At 43.7% G+C, this 17,413-nt stretch overlaps 1 protein-coding gene across 1 annotated transcript in view; it reads right to left on the bottom strand.

Annotated features, from left to right (window-relative positions):
• The window catches only part of GDI2 (GDP dissociation inhibitor 2), a 45,216-nt gene extending 28,056 nt beyond the window's left edge, over positions 1–17,160 (bottom strand). Inside the window, exons 1-2 of the mRNA XM_006088421.3 lie at positions 16,884–17,160; positions 727–834 (exon numbers count right to left, since the gene is read on the bottom strand). Of these exons, the coding sequence (XP_006088483.1) occupies positions 727–834; positions 16,884–16,928 (153 nt within the window). The 5' untranslated portion in view covers positions 16,929–17,160. The remainder of the gene's footprint in view (positions 1–726; positions 835–16,883) is intronic.
• Positions 17,161–17,413: the final 253 nt, after the last annotated feature.

Here is a 17,413-nt window from a genome sequence, read left to right as displayed (position 1 = left end):
CACACTTTGGAAATGCTTCATATACCCATGTTATCAAAGAGTAGGGAACAGGGCAGTATGGTAAAAGGAACTAAGCTTTGGAGTCATATAACCTAGGTGCGCAACCCATTTCTGTGATTTTAACCCCACTGAGACTATTTTGTCTGAAAAATGGGGATAAAAAAAATCTCTAACTGGGAAAATAAATCAAACCATGAGGAAAGTACTGGCATTGTGTCTGGCACACATTAGGGCTTCATCAAAAGTTGAACTTCTATTAACTTTGAGAGATAACTGCTCCAGATGGCAACAAAGGGCACAATTTCAATTGTGCAAGCCCCAAACTAGAAGCTCCTGAAAATTATGATGCTAAAGATAATCTAATAAGAAATTAAAACTGCCAGTTTCACTTAATGCCCTTGATGAAACATTAAAAATTACCTCTAAGGAGTCAAGTTGAGATTCAGAAGTAAAAGATTTAGCCCTAGCTGGTTTGGCTCAGTGGGTAGAGTATCAGACTGCAGACTGAAGGGTCCCAGGTTTGATTCTGGTCAAGAACACATGCTGGGTTGTGGGCTCAATCCCCCAGTGGAGGGTGTGCAGGAGGCAGCCGATCAATGATTCTCTCTCATCATTGATGTTTCTACCTCCCTCTCCCTCTCCCTTCCTCTCTGAAATAAATATAAAAAAAATTAAAAGTAGAAGATTCAAAGTATAAAAGGCATATTAATTTATTCTAATACTTACATCTTCCAGAGGTGTTATAGATGCACTTTCTCCTCCATAATATGGATTTCTATCCATGTGAAGAACTTTCTTTCCATTCACTGACATTATACCTGACAGGATACATTCCTACAGGGAAAGCATAGTATCTTCAAAAGAAGGAAAGTGCTATAGCATGTTTCCAACAGATACATTTTCTTCAAGCCTCTCATGAAACGTTTTAGTAACTAACACCCATGTATGTGCAATATATGATGTACTTTAAGGATAAAGCCCTAAAGGAGGGTTCAAAGTGTAATCTGTAGATCCCTGTGGGTCCCAAGGTTAAAACTATTTTCATAACCAGAGGCATGGAACCATGGAACAGACTGACAAATCTCAGAGGGAAGGGGAAAGGGGAGTGGGGAGAGATTAAAGATCTTATATGCATATTAGAGGTCTGATGCACAAAATTCATGCACTGGCAGGGCTGCGGGTGTCCCCTCAGCCAGCAAGCGGACATCCCATTCACAGCTCACAGTCCGGGACCCCTCGCTCCTTACCGCCCACCTGCTTGCTGCTCCTGACCACTGGGCTCACTGCTCCTAGCACTGCCATGGAGGCAGGAGAGGCTCCCGCCACCGCCACTGCGCTTGCCAGCTATAAGCCCAGCTTCTGGCTGAAAGGCACTCCCCCTGTGGGAGCGCATTGACCACCAGGGGGCAGCTCTTGCATTGAGCGTCTCTGCCCCCTGGTGGTCAGTGCGCATCACAGCAACCTGTTGTTCTGTTCATTCCACCATAACAGTTGCTTAGGCTTTTATTATATGGACTAGAGGCCCAGTGCACAAAAATTTGTGCACTTGGGGCAGGGGGGAATTCCTCAGCCCGGCCTGTGCCCTCTCGCAGTCTGGGACCCCCTCGGGGATGTCCACCTGCTGGCTTAGGCCTGCTCCCCAGGGGATCGGGCCTAAGCTGGCAGTCAGACATCCCTGTGGCAGCCCGGGAGCCCTCGGGGGATGTCCACTTGCCAGCGGGGAGCAGGCCTAAGCTGCAGTCGGACATCCTTAGCGCTGCTGAGGAGACGGGAGAGGCTCCCACCACCAATGCTGTACTGGCAGCCGGCAGCCTAGCTTGTGGCTGAGCAGAGCTCCCCCTATGGGAGCGCACTGACCACCAAGAGGCAGCTCCTGCATTGACCGTCTGCCCCCTGGTGGTCAGTGTGTGTCATAGTGACCAGTCATTCCCAGTGGTTCTGCTGTTAGGGTCAGTTTGCATATTACCCTTTTATTATATAGGATAGAGGCCTGGTGCACGGGTGGGGGCCGGCTAGTTTGCCCTGAAGGGTGTCCTGGATCAGGGTGGGGGTCCTGCTGAGGTGCCTGGCCAGCCTGGGTGAGGAACTGAAGGCTGTTTGCAGGCTGGCCACACCCCTTCAGAGTGAGAGTCCCCACTGGGGTGCCTGGCCAGCCTGGGTGAGGGGATGAGGCTGGCCAAGCCTCCCCACCCCCCCAGAGACAGAAGTTCCCAGCCTCTCCTTTTTTTCTTTCTTTTTTTTTATTCTGGGATTTATTTACCTTCTTTTTTTTTTTAAAATATATTTTATTGATTTTTTACAGAGAGGAAGGGAGAGGAATAGAGAGTTAGAAACATCGATGAGAGAGAAACATCAATCAGCTGCCTCCTGCACACTCCCTACTGGGGATGTGCCTGCAACCAAGGTACATGCCCTTGACTGGAATCGAACCTGGGACCCTTGAGTCCACAGGCCAACGCTCTATCCACTGAGCCAAACCGGTTAGGGCTTACCTTCTATAACTGAAACTTCATAGCCTTGAGAGGAGCTCAGAGCTGGCCAGGGCAGGCGGGAGAAAAACTTGGCTTCCTCCATCGCCAGGGGCAACCCAAGCCTCCTGCTCGCTCCAGCTCCATGGCCACAGCCGGCTGAAAGCAGGTATCTGGGGTTTATTTACCTTCTATAATTGAAACTTTGTTGCTTTGAGTGGAGCTCAGAGCCGGCCGCGGCAGACGGGAAGCTTGGCTTCCTCCATCACTGGGGCAACCGAGCCTCCTGCTTGCTCCAGCTCCGTGGCTGCTGGCCGCTATCTTGGTTGGGTTAATTTGCATATAGTTGCTCTGATTGGCTGGTGGGTGTGGCTTAAGGCATAGCAAAGGTACGGTCAATTTGCATGTTTGTCTTTTATTAGTGTAGGCTAGAGGCCTGTTGCACGAAGAGATTCGTGCAATAGGCCTTCCCTTCCCTTGGCTGCTGGCACCAGTTTTCCTCTGGCACCCAGTACCCAGGCCTTCGTTCTGGCTGGGCTCCGGCCAGGGCCCGCCCCCCCCCCCCCCCCCGAGCCGTCAGGGTCCGCTGCTCCGCTGATGCCAGGGCCTTGAGGCCTCGCGGCTCTGCCCATCCCGGGGCCGTGAGGCCTCACGGCTCCGCTGATCCCGGGGGCGTGAGGCCTCCTGGCTCTGCTGATCCCGCTTGGCATCGGGGCCGTGAGGCCTCGCTGCTCAGCAGGCTTCGGGTACATTTGGCTTCGCTTCACCGCTTGGAGCCTAGTATGCAAATTAACCGGCATCTTTGTTGGTTAATTTGCATATCGCCCTGATTAGCCAATGGGAAGCGTAGCAAAGGTACGGTCAATTACCCTTTTTGTCTTTTATTAGATAGGATATTCATTACCTATGGACACAGACAATAGGGTGGTGAAGGCCTGGGGTGGGGTGGGAACTGGGTGGAGAGGGGCACTGGGGAAATAAAGGAGGATATCTTTAATACTCTCAACAATAAAGATTTAAAATAAATAAAAACTTGCAGATTAAAAAAAATATCAATATTTTCATGCCCGGCTGGCATGGCTCAGTGGTTGAACCTGTGAACCAGGAGGTCACAGTTCAATTCCCAGGCAGGGCACATGCCTGGGCTGTGGGCTCCCTCCCCAGTGTGGGACATGCAAAAGGTACCCAATCTCTGATTCTCTCTCTTCACCGATGTTTCTCTCTCACTCCCTTACCCTTCCTCTCTGAAATCACTAAGAAATATATGTTTTTAAAACTATTTTCATAATAAAACTATTTTTCACTCTGTGGACATTAGCACTGATAGTATAAGATCACTATTGGATAAAATGAATTAGGGCAGTGGCTCTTAACTACGCTAGTCATTATATTCTGCACCATCAGTTACTCACAGTTTAAAACAGCAAGGCCAATTTCACTTAATGTCCTTCATTAAAAATTACCTCTGTTACCCTAACCGGTTTGGCTCAGTGGATAGAGCGTCGGCCTGCAGACTGAGAGGTCCCAGGTTCGATTCCGGTCAAGGGCATGTACCTTGGTTGTGGGCACATCCCCAGTTGGGAGTGTGCAGGAGGCAGCTGATCGATGTTTCTCTCTCATCGATGTTTCTAACTCTCTATCCCTCTCTCTTCCTCTCTGTAAAAAATCAATAAAATACATTTTTTAAAAAAAATTACCTCTATTAAATGTACACATAAAGCCACTCTGGCTCAAGGAAAGCCTTTTGTATGATGAACTAGCTACTCTTTTCATGGACCATCATTTTTATTTGAAAGAACCATTGAACAACAAACTATGATTACTCAGACTTAGGTATTTGGTAGACATTTTCTCAAAATAACTGACAGTATTTGTTGCCAAAAACCAAAAGTCAAAATTTTTAATGAAAATTTGAATTCTGGAAAACTTACATCCCCCACCAGGCATATGTCAGATCCCCAATACTTAAAAGAACTTTTCAAACAGTATCAGCAATGACATCAACAAATACGAGTTTCTGGTATTGCATAATGAAATGAGTCAACAATTCAAGATCGGCATTACTCAGTAAACCAGTATTTTCCAAACAACCAATGAATAATGCTTAAAATCATGCTGGGGGAGGGGGGGAGATCAACCAAAGGACTTATATGCAAGCATATAGGCCTAACCAATGGACACAGACAACAGGGGGGTGAGGGCATGAGTGGGGGGGTTGGGGGGGAATGTGGGGATAAGGACACATATGTAATAACTTAATCAATTAAAAAAAACAGTAGCTATTACGATTAAAAAGGTCCTATTTTTCAAAAAAAAATAAAATAAATAATATTATGCTGGGGGAATAAAAGAGGAATTCAAAGTGCAAGATAGATTAATGGATTTTAATATGATAGAATACTAAATGTTCATTGGTGTGGTTTTAGATATTTTGTTGCAATTTATGTTAAAAAAAAAAAAAACACAAAAAAACCTGCCACTCGTGTTTTGGTATGATTCATGATCTAATCTGAGAAGCTACAAAAACACTTCTCTCTTTTCCACCTACACATCTGTATGAGGCCTGATTTTCTTCATTTACTTCAGCTAAGACAATATATCACAACAGACTGAACACCAAAGCAGATGAGAATTCAGCAATCTTTTGAGCCAGACATTAAAGAGATGTGCAGAAAATATACAACAATGATATTCTTCTCATAAATTTATTTTGTTTTTGGAAATATAGTTATAACATAAAATGTTATACACGTCAACATCTAATGGATTTATCATTGTTATCTTTAAGTGAATTAATAAATATTTTTAAATTCTCAGTGATATTTTCTAATATGATAAATATTAATAGATAAAACCCTTATAAACAAAAGCTCTTCAGGGTCCTCAATTTTTAAGTGTCAACAGATGCTGAGATCGAAGAGTCTGAGAACTAGAGCCCTAAAGGAAGCATCCAGAATAACCATTAATAAATTGAAAAGTGCCCTAGCCAGTTTGGCTCAGTGCATAGTGTGTCAGCCTGCGAACTGAAGGGTCCCAGGTTCGATTCCGGTCAAGGGCACATGCCCAGGTTGTGGGTTTGATCCCCAGTAGGGAGCGTGCAGGAGGCAGCCAATCAATGATTCTCTCTCATCATTGATGTTTCTACCTCTCCTCTCCCTCTCCCTTCCTCTCTGAAATCAATAAAAATGTATTTTTAAAAATAAATAAATAGCCCTAACCGGTTCGGCTCAGTGGATGGAGCATCGGCCTGCGGACTGAAGGGTCCCAGGTTCAATTCCAGTCAAGGGCATGTACCTTGGTTGCGGGCACATCCCAAGTAGGAGGTGTGCAGGAGGCAGCTGATCGATGTTTCTCTCTCATCGATGTTTCTAACTCTCTATCCCTCTCCCTTCCTCTCTGTAAAAAATATATTTTTAAAATAAATAAATAAATAAATTGAAAAGTGACAGGAGTATAAAAGACCACTCTCAGGAAAAAGGTAAACAAAGCATGGATATACTAAGACATACCAAAATCAAGGTTGGGGGAAAAAAACAAAAAAGAATACAATTAATGAGGAGAAACACAGAGATGGGATATACACTCACAACTGTTATACCAAGGGGTTTTGGTGATCAGAGAGTTATTTTTTTAAAGAACAAAGAAAATTCCATGTATCTTTTTTTTAAGTATATTTTACTGATTTTAGAGAGAAATGTAGAGGAAGAGATAGAAACATCAATGATCTGAGAGAATCATTGATTGGCTGCCTCCTGCACGCTCCCAACCCAGGCATTGAGCCCGCAACCCAGGCATGTGCCCTTGGCCAGAATCGAACCTGGGACCCTTCAGTCTGCAGGCGGACGCTCTATTCATTGAGCCAAACCAGCCAGGGCTCCATGTACCTTTTAAAATTCTTAGTGCTTTTCAAATTTATCCAAATGACCCTAGATAATAAAGAACAATCTCTGTTCCACCTACATAGAGGTCTGACTTTGAAACTGAATATTAAAAATTCACACAGCCCTAGCTGGTTTCACACAGTGAATAGAACAGTGGTTCTCAATCTTCTGGCCCTTTAAATACAGTTCCTCATGTTGTGACCCAACCATAAAATTATTTTCGTTGCTACTTCATAACTGTAATGTTGCTACTGTTATGAATTGTAATGTAAATATCCGATATGCAGGATGGTCTTAGGTGACCTCTGTGAAAGGGTCGTTCGACCGCCAAAGGGGTCGCGACCCACAGGCTGAGAACCGCTGGAATAGAGTATCAGCCCTCAGACTGAAGGATCCTGGGTTTGATTTGCAGGCTCCAGGCCCTAGTCAGGGGCATGCAGGAGGCAATCAATTGATGTGTCTCTCTCACATCGGTTTTTCTCTCTGTCTCTCTCCTTTCCACTTTCTCTAAAAATCAATGCAAAAAATCCTCAGGTGACGATTAAAAAAATAAAAATTTTTCACACGTATTTCAAATTTTCCTCCATATCGTATCTATTCATTTTAGTATTTTTAAATGTTTTAAATCACTCTAAGGTTCAAACTTTACTCCAAGAGGTTAAATCATTTCTTCTTTAGATCAAGAAACAAAACATAAGCACCCTACAAGGCCACCATCATGCCCTATTCCAGGCATAACACCCTCCACCCCCAGCCACTCACATGACTTCCAAGAGCAAAGATTTGTTCTGCCTGTTTCTGAACTCAGAATCAATAGATTCATGTAGAATACCTATAATAATGAAAGCGTAATATGTTAATTAGACCGGACAACCTTCCAGACGAAGCCAGGCTGCAAGGGAAGCCCGGGTTCTGGGTGCCTGCCGGCAGCCGGAGGGAAGCCCAGGTCTCGGGTGCCAGAGGGAAGCCGGTGGCAGCAGCCAGGGAAAGGAAGGCCTACTCTTGCACGAATTTCATGCATCGAGCCTCTAGTATTTGTATATATACCTTTTATTCAACAGTATGTTTACACAACTGATCAATGCTTTGTGTGTCATCAAAATTTTTTTACAATCATCACTACATAACAGAGTACATGAGCCAAGTCCAGCCTGCAGGTCTTTTTGTGAATTAGATTTTACTGGTAAACACCCACATTCATTTGTTTAAATATTGTCTATGGCTGTTTTCACTGTAATTGTGCCTGCAGTTGAGACTGTATGGCCTGCAAAACTTAAAAAATTTTCCATCTAGACCTTTACAGGTTTGGCTAACCCTGCAAGCAGTGGGTCTCGAAGTGTGCTTTCCAGTTGCTATCACCTGTGAACTTAGAAATGTAAATTATAAGCAGATTCTCAAACTTCAGTTTGCACACCCAAACCACCCTGAAGGGCTGTTAAAATAGACTGCTAAATCCCATTCCCAGAGCTTCTGAGTCAGTAGGTCTGGGGATGGGGCTTGGGAATTTGCATTTCTCGCCAGTTCCCAAGAGTTACTAATGCTACTGATGCAGGACCAATTTCAAGAACCACTGCACTATTAAGGCAGTGCTGCTCGAATTTTATTAAACATAAGAATCACCTGGGGCTCATGTTAAACTGTAGATTGATTTTTTTAAAATCCTGGGTGAGTGAAACCTAACCTGCAATTCTAGTAAGTTCTAGGTGTTGCAGAAGCAGGTGATCCATGAACTACATTGCATAACAAAGCTGTAGAGCAGTGGTTCTCAACCTTGGCTGCACATTAGAATCACCTGGGAATCTTTTTAAAATCCTGATTTCTGGGCCTCATCCACTGGAAATTCTGTTTCTTTGTTACTAATGTTGTGGCCCCACCCCATAACAAATTTATAATTTACTGATAATTACAGTATCCTCTTTTGATAAGTTCAAATTATTTGCCCATTTTTATTTATTATTGTGTTAATCCTCACCTGATTATATTTTTTCCATTAATCTCTAGAGGAAGAGTGGGAGGGAGGAAGAGGAGAGAAAGACAGAGAACATGGATGTGAGAGAGACACACAGACTAGTTGCCTCATGCACGCACCCCAACTGGGACCAAGAATCAAAGCTGCAACCCAGGTACATGCCCTTGACCAGAAATTGAAACCGAGACCCTTTGATTTTCAGGCCAGGGCTCTAACCACTGAGTCAAACCGGCCAGGACTATTTGCCCATTTTTTAAATGGGCTTTCTGGGCACTCTCCCCCTCAGGAGCAAACGCACATCTTTTGTCTTTCTTCCCTCTCAGATGCGCATCTCCTAAACTCTAAGTCGCCATGAGACTTACAACTAGGGGAGCAATGGGCGGAGTGGAAGCTTGTACTGGTCTAAACCCCTGAACTTGTCTCCAAGGCCCTTTTTCTCTAACTTTCCAGTGAGCCAAAGCATCCCCACCTAGCCTCATTTCTTCCCTATAAAATTTCTAGAGAGCCAAAGCAGCCCTGCCTAGGCTCTGTCCTGTTGCTTCTTCTATCCTAAGCCCTTCCTTGTTTCACTGTCCCAGCTTATTAAATGTACTCTCAAAATCAAAAACTAAATAAAATGGGCTGTCTTTTTCTTATCTTATCTAATAAAGAGGGAATATGTAAATTGACCATCAAGATGGCTGCATCCACAGCAGAGACAGGGACTCCATAACACAAGAGGGCTGCACCCACAGTGGAGGCCGAGTTCCCGTACGAGCAATCAGCAGAGACCTGAGGCTGCATGGTGCTGGGCCTGGGCAGGGGACCTGAGGCTGCGGCCCTTGCCTGGTGGGGCTTGACAGGGGACTTCAAGGTGTGCCCCCGGCCCACGGGACCTGAGGCTGCACTCCCCGCCTGGAGGGGCTTGATGGGGGGACCTCAGGCTGTGCCCCCTGGCCTGGGCCAGGGGACCTCAAGGTGCACCCCCAGGCTGGGGGACCACAGGCCACACCCCCCACTCCAGTGCCAGGCCAGGCAACCTGAGGCCACCCCCGCCGCTCCAGCGGGGCTTGACGGGGACCTCAAGGTGTGCCTCCTACCCTGGCCTGGGGGACCTCAGGCCACGCCCCCCACTCCAGTGCCGGGCCAGGCGACATGAGGCCATGCCCCCCACCTGGTGGGGCTTGATGGGGGTGGGGCCGGCCGGGTCTGGATCTAGCCCAATGGGGGGAGGGGGGCCAGCCAGGTCTGGGTCTTGCATGATTTCGAGGCTAATGTGGGAGGGCAGTGACTTGACTCTGCTTCCTGTGGTGCACCCCAGACTCTGACAGGAGGAAGATTTTCATATACATTTTACTAATTTCCTTTCATCTCTGACACTTCTATTATAGAGAAAGGGCAAATAGCAATATTAAAATATTTCCTCTAATTAATTTCCTTTTAATGTGCATGAATTTTGTGCACTGGGCCACTAGTTGCTATATAAAAGTTTATTATATATCCTTGATATATAAAGTCCTTTATTGGGTATATGTATTACAAATACCTTCTTCTACTCTGTGGCTTGCCTTTTACTTTGTTTGTTTGTTAATCCTTACTCAAGGACATTTTTTCCACTGATTTTTAGAGGGAAAAAAGGGTGGGGTAGGGTAGGGAGAAACACTGATGTGAGAGAGACACATCGAATGGTTACCTGCTACATGTGCCTGCCCCAACCATGGCTGGGGATCCAGCCTGCAACTAAGACATGAGGCACGAGCCCTTGACTGGAATCAAATCTGCGACCCTTCAGTAGGCAGGCTGACACTCTAACCACTGAGCCATACCGGCTAGGGCTCACTTTCTTAATGATGTCTTGATAAACATCTGAATGCATTTTACCTAGAAAAACCAATCCTAATACTATCGAAAGTAATTCACTCCAAAAAATATCTAAAGCACTAACATATATGATGTAACATTTATATGAAAGTAGAATAACATTTACTATCTCAAAAATTGGTTACGATATAAACGGGAGACAAGTCACATTTCCAGCTGACAAAAGTAGACTTCAGGGTTCAACTTTTGGAAGCAAAATCACAGGAAGCAACTTTGAGTGTTGCAGAACTTCTATACATAATTTTTCACACTTCATTGCAAATAAGCATGACCCACTCACTAAACCATGGTTCCTCTAGCAAGCACTGAAGGCTGAGGCCTAACAAAGGGTCCAATCATATAAAGATTCAGCTAAGTCTGAAGAGCTGATACTAACTACCTTTAAAGGCATCAGCTGGAGCTAATATGACAAAAGCTAATTAAAAATCCACAGGCCCACTAATTTTTCTAAACTCCTCTGAAAAAGAATGCTTTTACATTGCCAAAAGAATAAAATACATAATAGCACAAATGTGACACTTTAAAATTTTGCTTTAAAACATGAATTTCACTAATAAAAAGTATTCAGTGATAAAAATTTGTTGTATCTGGGCATAGTAAACACATTAGTGATCCTAAAATTTTACTATCTTCCAAAATTAACAACTGAAATTTAAAATCTACCATTACCTATCTGGTGAATACATAATAACAAGCAAAGCATATTAAAGCCAGAGAAGTCCAGACGGTGTGGCTCAGGATTGAGCATCAACCAGGACATCGTAGTTTGATTCCAGGTCAGGGCACATGCCTGGGTTGTGGGCTTGATCGCCAGTAGGAGGTGTGCAGGAGGAAGCTGATCAATGATTCTCTCTCATCATTGATGTTTCTATCTCTCTCCCACTCCCTGCCTCTCTGAAATCAATCAATAAATATATATGTGTGTGTGTGTGTGTATATACGTCTGTGTGTGTGTGTGTGTGTGTGTGTGTGTGTGTATATATATATATATATATATATATATATATATATGCCACCGCCGCTGCGCTCGCCAGCTGTGAGCCATGAGCCCAGCTTCTGGCTGAGCAGCGCTCCCCCTGTGGGAGCACACTGACCACCAGGGGGCAGCTCCAGTGTTGAGCATCTGCCCCCTGATGGTCAGTACGCAACATAGCGACCGGTCATTCTGCTGTTCGGTCGCTTTGCATATTACCCTTTTATTATATAGTTCAATTTCATTTTGTTTTGGTTTCAGAGTAGTTTGGTGGTTAGTCAATCATATACTTTACACCAAGCATGTCAAACTCGCAGCCCGCAGGCTGCATGTGGTCCACAACAAGTATTTTTGCAGCCCAGCCAGTCAAGGGCACATAATGGTATGTAAAAATAGTTTTAAAAATTGTGTAACTTAATTTTTAGAATATACTGTTATACGTAATTATTAATAATGAACTACAATGTTCACTTATGACTGGTTACTATTATTGTGTTGCATTCATTTCCTTTATGCACAGGCACACCATTTCTCTCCAATAATACTAGCAGTGACTATTTTAGCAGCCAACTGCCAGGTCATTAGTCTTGGACTGACTTGCTTGGTGTGCACAACAGGAAATATTTTGCTTTCAGAGAACAAGAAAAATAGGTTTATTTGCATTACGCTTATTAATTTGTGCAGTTATTCAGTGTCTGGGAAGTCAAAAAAATATTAATTTTTATTAAAATGTTCTATTATTTTATGTTAACGATGACTCATTTATTTCAGCCCTTTGTATTCAGCATGTCTCTATCGAAATAAACCTACGTTTCTAGGAAAATTGAAGCTTTTGTTTTTTTACAGCCCATGTAAACTTAAACCTTGTTTATTTGGCCCGTTGTTAGCCTTTGAGTTTGACATGCTTGCTTTACACAGTGTTCTCTTTGATATTTCTAGTACCCAATGGCACCATACATGGTTATTGCAATATTATTGACTCTGTTCCTGCAGCTTTACTTTACATCCCTGTGACTTTTTTGTAACTATTAATTTGTACTCATTGGTTGATTCTTATATGTGCCCTGATTAGGAATCTAAACCGCAACCCTGGTGTAAGGGGAAGATACTCTAACCAACTGAGCTACCCAGCCAGGGCCCAGCTTCCTCTCTTGGAGAAGGTTTTCTGTATTACCCTGAATTCCTCATGTATATCTCTCTTCTGGCACTTAGTACTTTCTCATATTAACTCTTATAGTTAACCCCCTACATGAAAAGCTACTTACAGACAGGTGTGTTTACCTTATTACCCATAATGAATCACAACAGTCACAGGTAGTTTTGAATTTGGGGAAGCCATTACTCCAGTGAGAGTCTTTAATAAGGTACAATGAATGAAAGGGAAACAGAGGTACAGGCATACCTTGTTTCATTGTGCTTCACAGATGTTGAAATTTTTACAAACTGAAGGCAAAAAGACCCTCCACTGGCAATATCTCTGAGGTATGCCTATAACTGCAGATTATCATGTATGTGAACCAACATTTACCAAGTGATCCTTCAAAACAAATGTCACACTACTACTTCTATTTGCTAAAATATCTGATTTTACTTCTATTCTTTTGGGCCAGTATGCATAAGGCTGATTAAAAATAGAGACTACTTAGTTCAGCCAACGTTGCTCAGTGGTTAAGCATTAACCTATGAACCAGGAGGTCACAGTTCGATTCCCAATCAGGGCACATGCCTGGGTTGCGGGCTCGATCCCCAGTGTGGGGTGAGCAGGAGGCAGCCAATCAATGATTCTCTCTCATCACTGATGGTTCTCTCTCTCCTTCTCCCTTCCTCTCTGAAATCAATAAAGATATATTTTTTAAAAAATTAGAGACTACCTACAAGATATTTTTACCTTCCAAAAGTAAGACATATGGGACCAAGATCACAAATTCAATGGGTAAAGTCCTTTGTCTACTGAAGTCTAACACAACAATGTCAAGGATTTTCAAGCAAATCTAAGATGCAATTAAAAAAGTTTTTTTTAATTGATTTCCTCTTGGAAATCATAAAATTTTATCAGAGGAAGGGAGGAAAGTATGTCTGAGATGTAAAACAATTTTTTAAAATATACAATGCTTTAAAAAATGTTTTAAAGCATTGTATGTTTTAAAATACAATCTGTTTCTACATGCCTAATTCAGAACATTACTTTGTATCAAAGAATAATCTGGATTAATATCACTAAAGTACAGTTTATATTCGTAACTCCTTACTAGAATTACTATGTAGAACAAATATTTTGGTGGTACACTGTGGAGCTAGTTACCCTTATTTTATTTACTACTTTTAAGAAGATTCATGAATTTACTGCCAAGCCCAGAGTCAATCAGAAGTAGCAAATTAGGTAGTCAGAGGCTGTCTATACACACTGAAATCAAAGAAAAGTAAAAGTCTCCATCCTAACAGCAAAGTTACCAAAGGGGAATATGAAAAGTAGACTGAAGAATTCACAAAGCCAAGCAGTCTCGGACTACTGAGTAAGAAGGGCCAAGTTCCTCACTAGGTCTCGGTGGCTTCACTATGTTCTAGCATAACACAGTAATTAACCTCATGATGTGAAATCTTAGTGATCAAGTAAATTATGTCCCTCAGTTTGTTAAAGAAGTTATGATATCACTTGGAAGGCTTTTATCTAAAAGTTGTAGTTCTTTAAAGGTATAACCCTCTCAATTCCTTAGAAAATTCAATTACTACACAAAATATTCCAATTATCCTAGACAGAGGATGAAAATTTTGCTCTAATTCATACCAAATACTATTATACCTTATTTACTAAAGTTACCATCAGTATTTGTGAATTAATACGACCTTATTTTCTAACAACCAACACAAAACAATGACAACACTAGGCAAGCAGAAAAACTCCAACACTTTCTTACACTTTATTTTAAAAGTATCAAGTTAAATGCACTAAAAATACTTCACATGCTGGCATCATGTAATATTTGGTACCCATTACTGAGACTGTTTTTAGGTTCTTAAATCTCAGGCACTAAATATTTGTAAACCAAAACTTAAAAAAAGTAAATGGTATGTTCACTCCAAACACTCAAAGTTAATTTTAATTTGAAGGTTTTTAACTTTGGTGGTCTCTTAATTTAACATTAAGTAACCAAAGTCCTTGTATCAGTAAAAATGAGGGTAAAAGACTTACCAAAATCATCCCATCACTGCTGCTCCCATCAATGATGATAATAATGTGATTGCTCTGAATTTATATAATTCTCAAAGAATATCTCATGAAACAATCTAGAAAGGTTTATAGGGATTATTATATTATCATAGCTATAAAATTACAGAAAGCTGGTCTGATTTATAGTTAAGTATGTATCTACCACTCATCACAATCTAAATGAGTATCTAAAGTGTATTTATCTTAACTTGGTCATTGTGCAATAAGACTGCATCTTTGATACAAAGTAATGTTCTGAATTAGGCATGTAGAAACAGGCATGATGACAAATCTGCACTCATTTGTTCCCGTTCAAGTGACCTTTATCAAGAGCAAATCTGAAGACTAGCCATAACCGTGGAAAAACAGTGGAACTAATTGGCTCTTACAATATGCTGCCAATGGGCAAGATCCATCATCACAAACTACTAAGCTTAAACTCCCAAATAGGCACTTTAAAAAGCTTTAAAAAACCTGCAGTAGGTAGGCCTATTCATTTAGGCAACTACGTAACAGTCTTCCAACTCACCACCAAAAATGAATTTCAACCTAGTATCTCACATTCAAAATGACGAAACAGCTTTGTAGGTAAGTAGCCTCATCTATTTGGTACCATTTCCTAGCCAGTCACGGGTATATTTCTGGACAGGTCAAACATAATGAAGAATTCAGAAATAAGTATTCAGCACTCACCACAAATCACTATAAACAGAAAAATGACAGGCCAGATATATGCCATTCTGGTTCCTAACAACCTCTTACTAAAAAATTAGTCAAATGAAAGTTCAAAGGTTTTTTTCTTATCTAGAGAAATCTAAAAGTGAATTAGGGGTGTTACCTGAAAAAAACACACATTAATTTGATCCTGAGAGATAACATATTTCAACAAATTTGAAGTGGTGGGTTACATTAAATTATTTGGAACTTTGAGGTCAGATTCTATAGAACATACTATATATCAGTGTTCATCTTATTAAGATGAAGTAGCCCAAAGTCAGAATTTCAAATTTCAAAATAAAAAATTTTTTTTTAGTCCTCACCCAAGGATATGTTTATTGATTTTGGAGGGAGAAAGGGAGAGAGGGAGAAATATCCATGTGAGAGAGAAACATCAATTGGCTGCCGAGGGAGGACCGAACCCGAAACTTTTCGTGTATGGCAGGACGCTCCAACCAAGCCACACCGGCCAGGACCAAAAAACTTTTTTGATAATGAAAATGGTCCTCTCTTCCTCTTCAAATGGATTTCTTCTACAAGATGAATAGTCTTCATTTTCTTATGGAAGGGAGAGAAGTACAAGATACAACTCACCTGCCTGCATTATTTGCAGAATACTATTAAAGGTTTCTAAGCAGGCAGACACCCAGAAAAATAAATTTACCATGGCCTTTGGAACAAGTGCCATTCACATTACTCTCGCATTCTCTATTTTGTTATTGCTTTACCTTCTAACTTCCTAAAGCGGAAGTACAGTGGGGCCTTGACTTACGAGTGTCCCGACTAACGAGTTTTTTGAGATACCAGCTGGCCGATATTTTGCATTGAGTTGATAGAGTAATTTGGGTTAACGAGCTCCTTAACGAGCTCGGTCTCGGAAGGAATTAAACTCGTAAGTCAAGGCCCCACTGTAGTAGAGAACTTGGCCTCTAGAAATCCACCACCAATCATTGCTCAGGGGGAAGCATAAAGAAGAGACAATGGAGGCATGGAACAGACGGAACAAAAGGAAAAGATGGCAAAGGTCAAGTGAGAAAGCATTTTGATCGACAAGTTTGGAGAAAACTCATTTCCAATTCTACAGACGCTCAGTAAGTGGGACTGGAGGGTGGTTAAAAAAATAATGGATAATGCTCCTCATTAGAGAGGGGGGAGAGGGAATAAGAAAACTAAGGCTCTCCAAAAATTTGGATGAACGGAACTCTGACAATCACAAAACAGTAACTATCCGAGGACCTGTCACAAAGCCTGGTGCCGGGCTTCGGCAGCTGCAGACGGACTAGCAGGGGCTGCAGGCCGAGTAGGAAATGCAACTGAGAGCGGCTTCCACCCTCCCCCGCCCCGCCCGGTGCCTTTTCCGTCTCCACTCGGGAGAGGCCGTCCACCCGTCAGGGAGGTGGGAAGGCACTCCCCCAAGCCCGGCTTTCTGGGGTCTCTTCTGTAGCAGAGTGAAACTCGTCTCCCACCCACTGCCATTTCGCGGTGACTGCTCAGCAAATCACGAACTTGCGCGAGTTTTGCATCTTTCCTTCCACAGCGAGAGCCGACCCGCTCCGATCCACACGCGGCGGAACGTGCCTCTCGCAGCCAGCCCAACGCCCTTCCCCGACTCCCCTCCAAAAACAGACACGGAAGAACGGCGAGAGGATCCACAAGGAAAGCCTGCGGCGCAGGCCGGGATTCCCGCGGCCCGGAAGAAGGGGCGCAGTGCGGGCCGGCCCCAGTTCCCTTCCCCCGCGCCGGGCCTGCACGCCCGCCCTCCCCGTCTTCAGGGCGCCGCCGCCGCCGCCCAGAACTCAGCACTCACCGTCAGGCCGGTGCCCAGCACGATCACATCGTACTCCTCATTCATGTCGGGGCAGGCGCGGACAGAAGCCCAGAGAACGGAGAAAGCACCGGATACCGGGGGGGCAGGGGTTATATGACCACCCCGAGGACGCGGGGCAAGCGCTCAGACCGGCCTCGGGCCGAGGAGAAAGGGAAGTCGGGAGGAGAGGGAGAACAGCACTGCAGAGGAGGGAAGCCAGCCGCCACCTCAGACGGGAAGAGAAGAGCAGGGCCGGGAGGGGAGGGAGGGCGGAAAGGGGAGGGGCCGGCGGGCGGCGAGCCGGACCTCCGCTGCCGGGCGGGGCTCAGAGGAGGAGCACGGAGAGCCGCCCATCATACCCTTCTCGCTCTCTCATTGGCCACTTCCCCATCGCCCGCCCAACATTTTTTCCTTTCCGAGTTCTCGCGGGATGAGGGTGGGAAGTCCCTGGCTGGGATTCCGGTACCGCGCACGGTCAGCTCCAACCGTGATTGGGAGCGGAGATGGTCACGCGCCGCCCCGGAGGGCTG

The sequence above is a fragment of the Myotis lucifugus genome, unplaced genomic scaffold (genome assembly GCF_000147115.1).
Source record: "Myotis lucifugus unplaced genomic scaffold, Myoluc2.0 scaffold_47, whole genome shotgun sequence".
Classification (NCBI taxonomy): domain Eukaryota; kingdom Metazoa; phylum Chordata; class Mammalia; order Chiroptera; family Vespertilionidae; genus Myotis; species Myotis lucifugus.
This window is presented reverse-complemented; position numbering and strand designations above follow the sequence as displayed.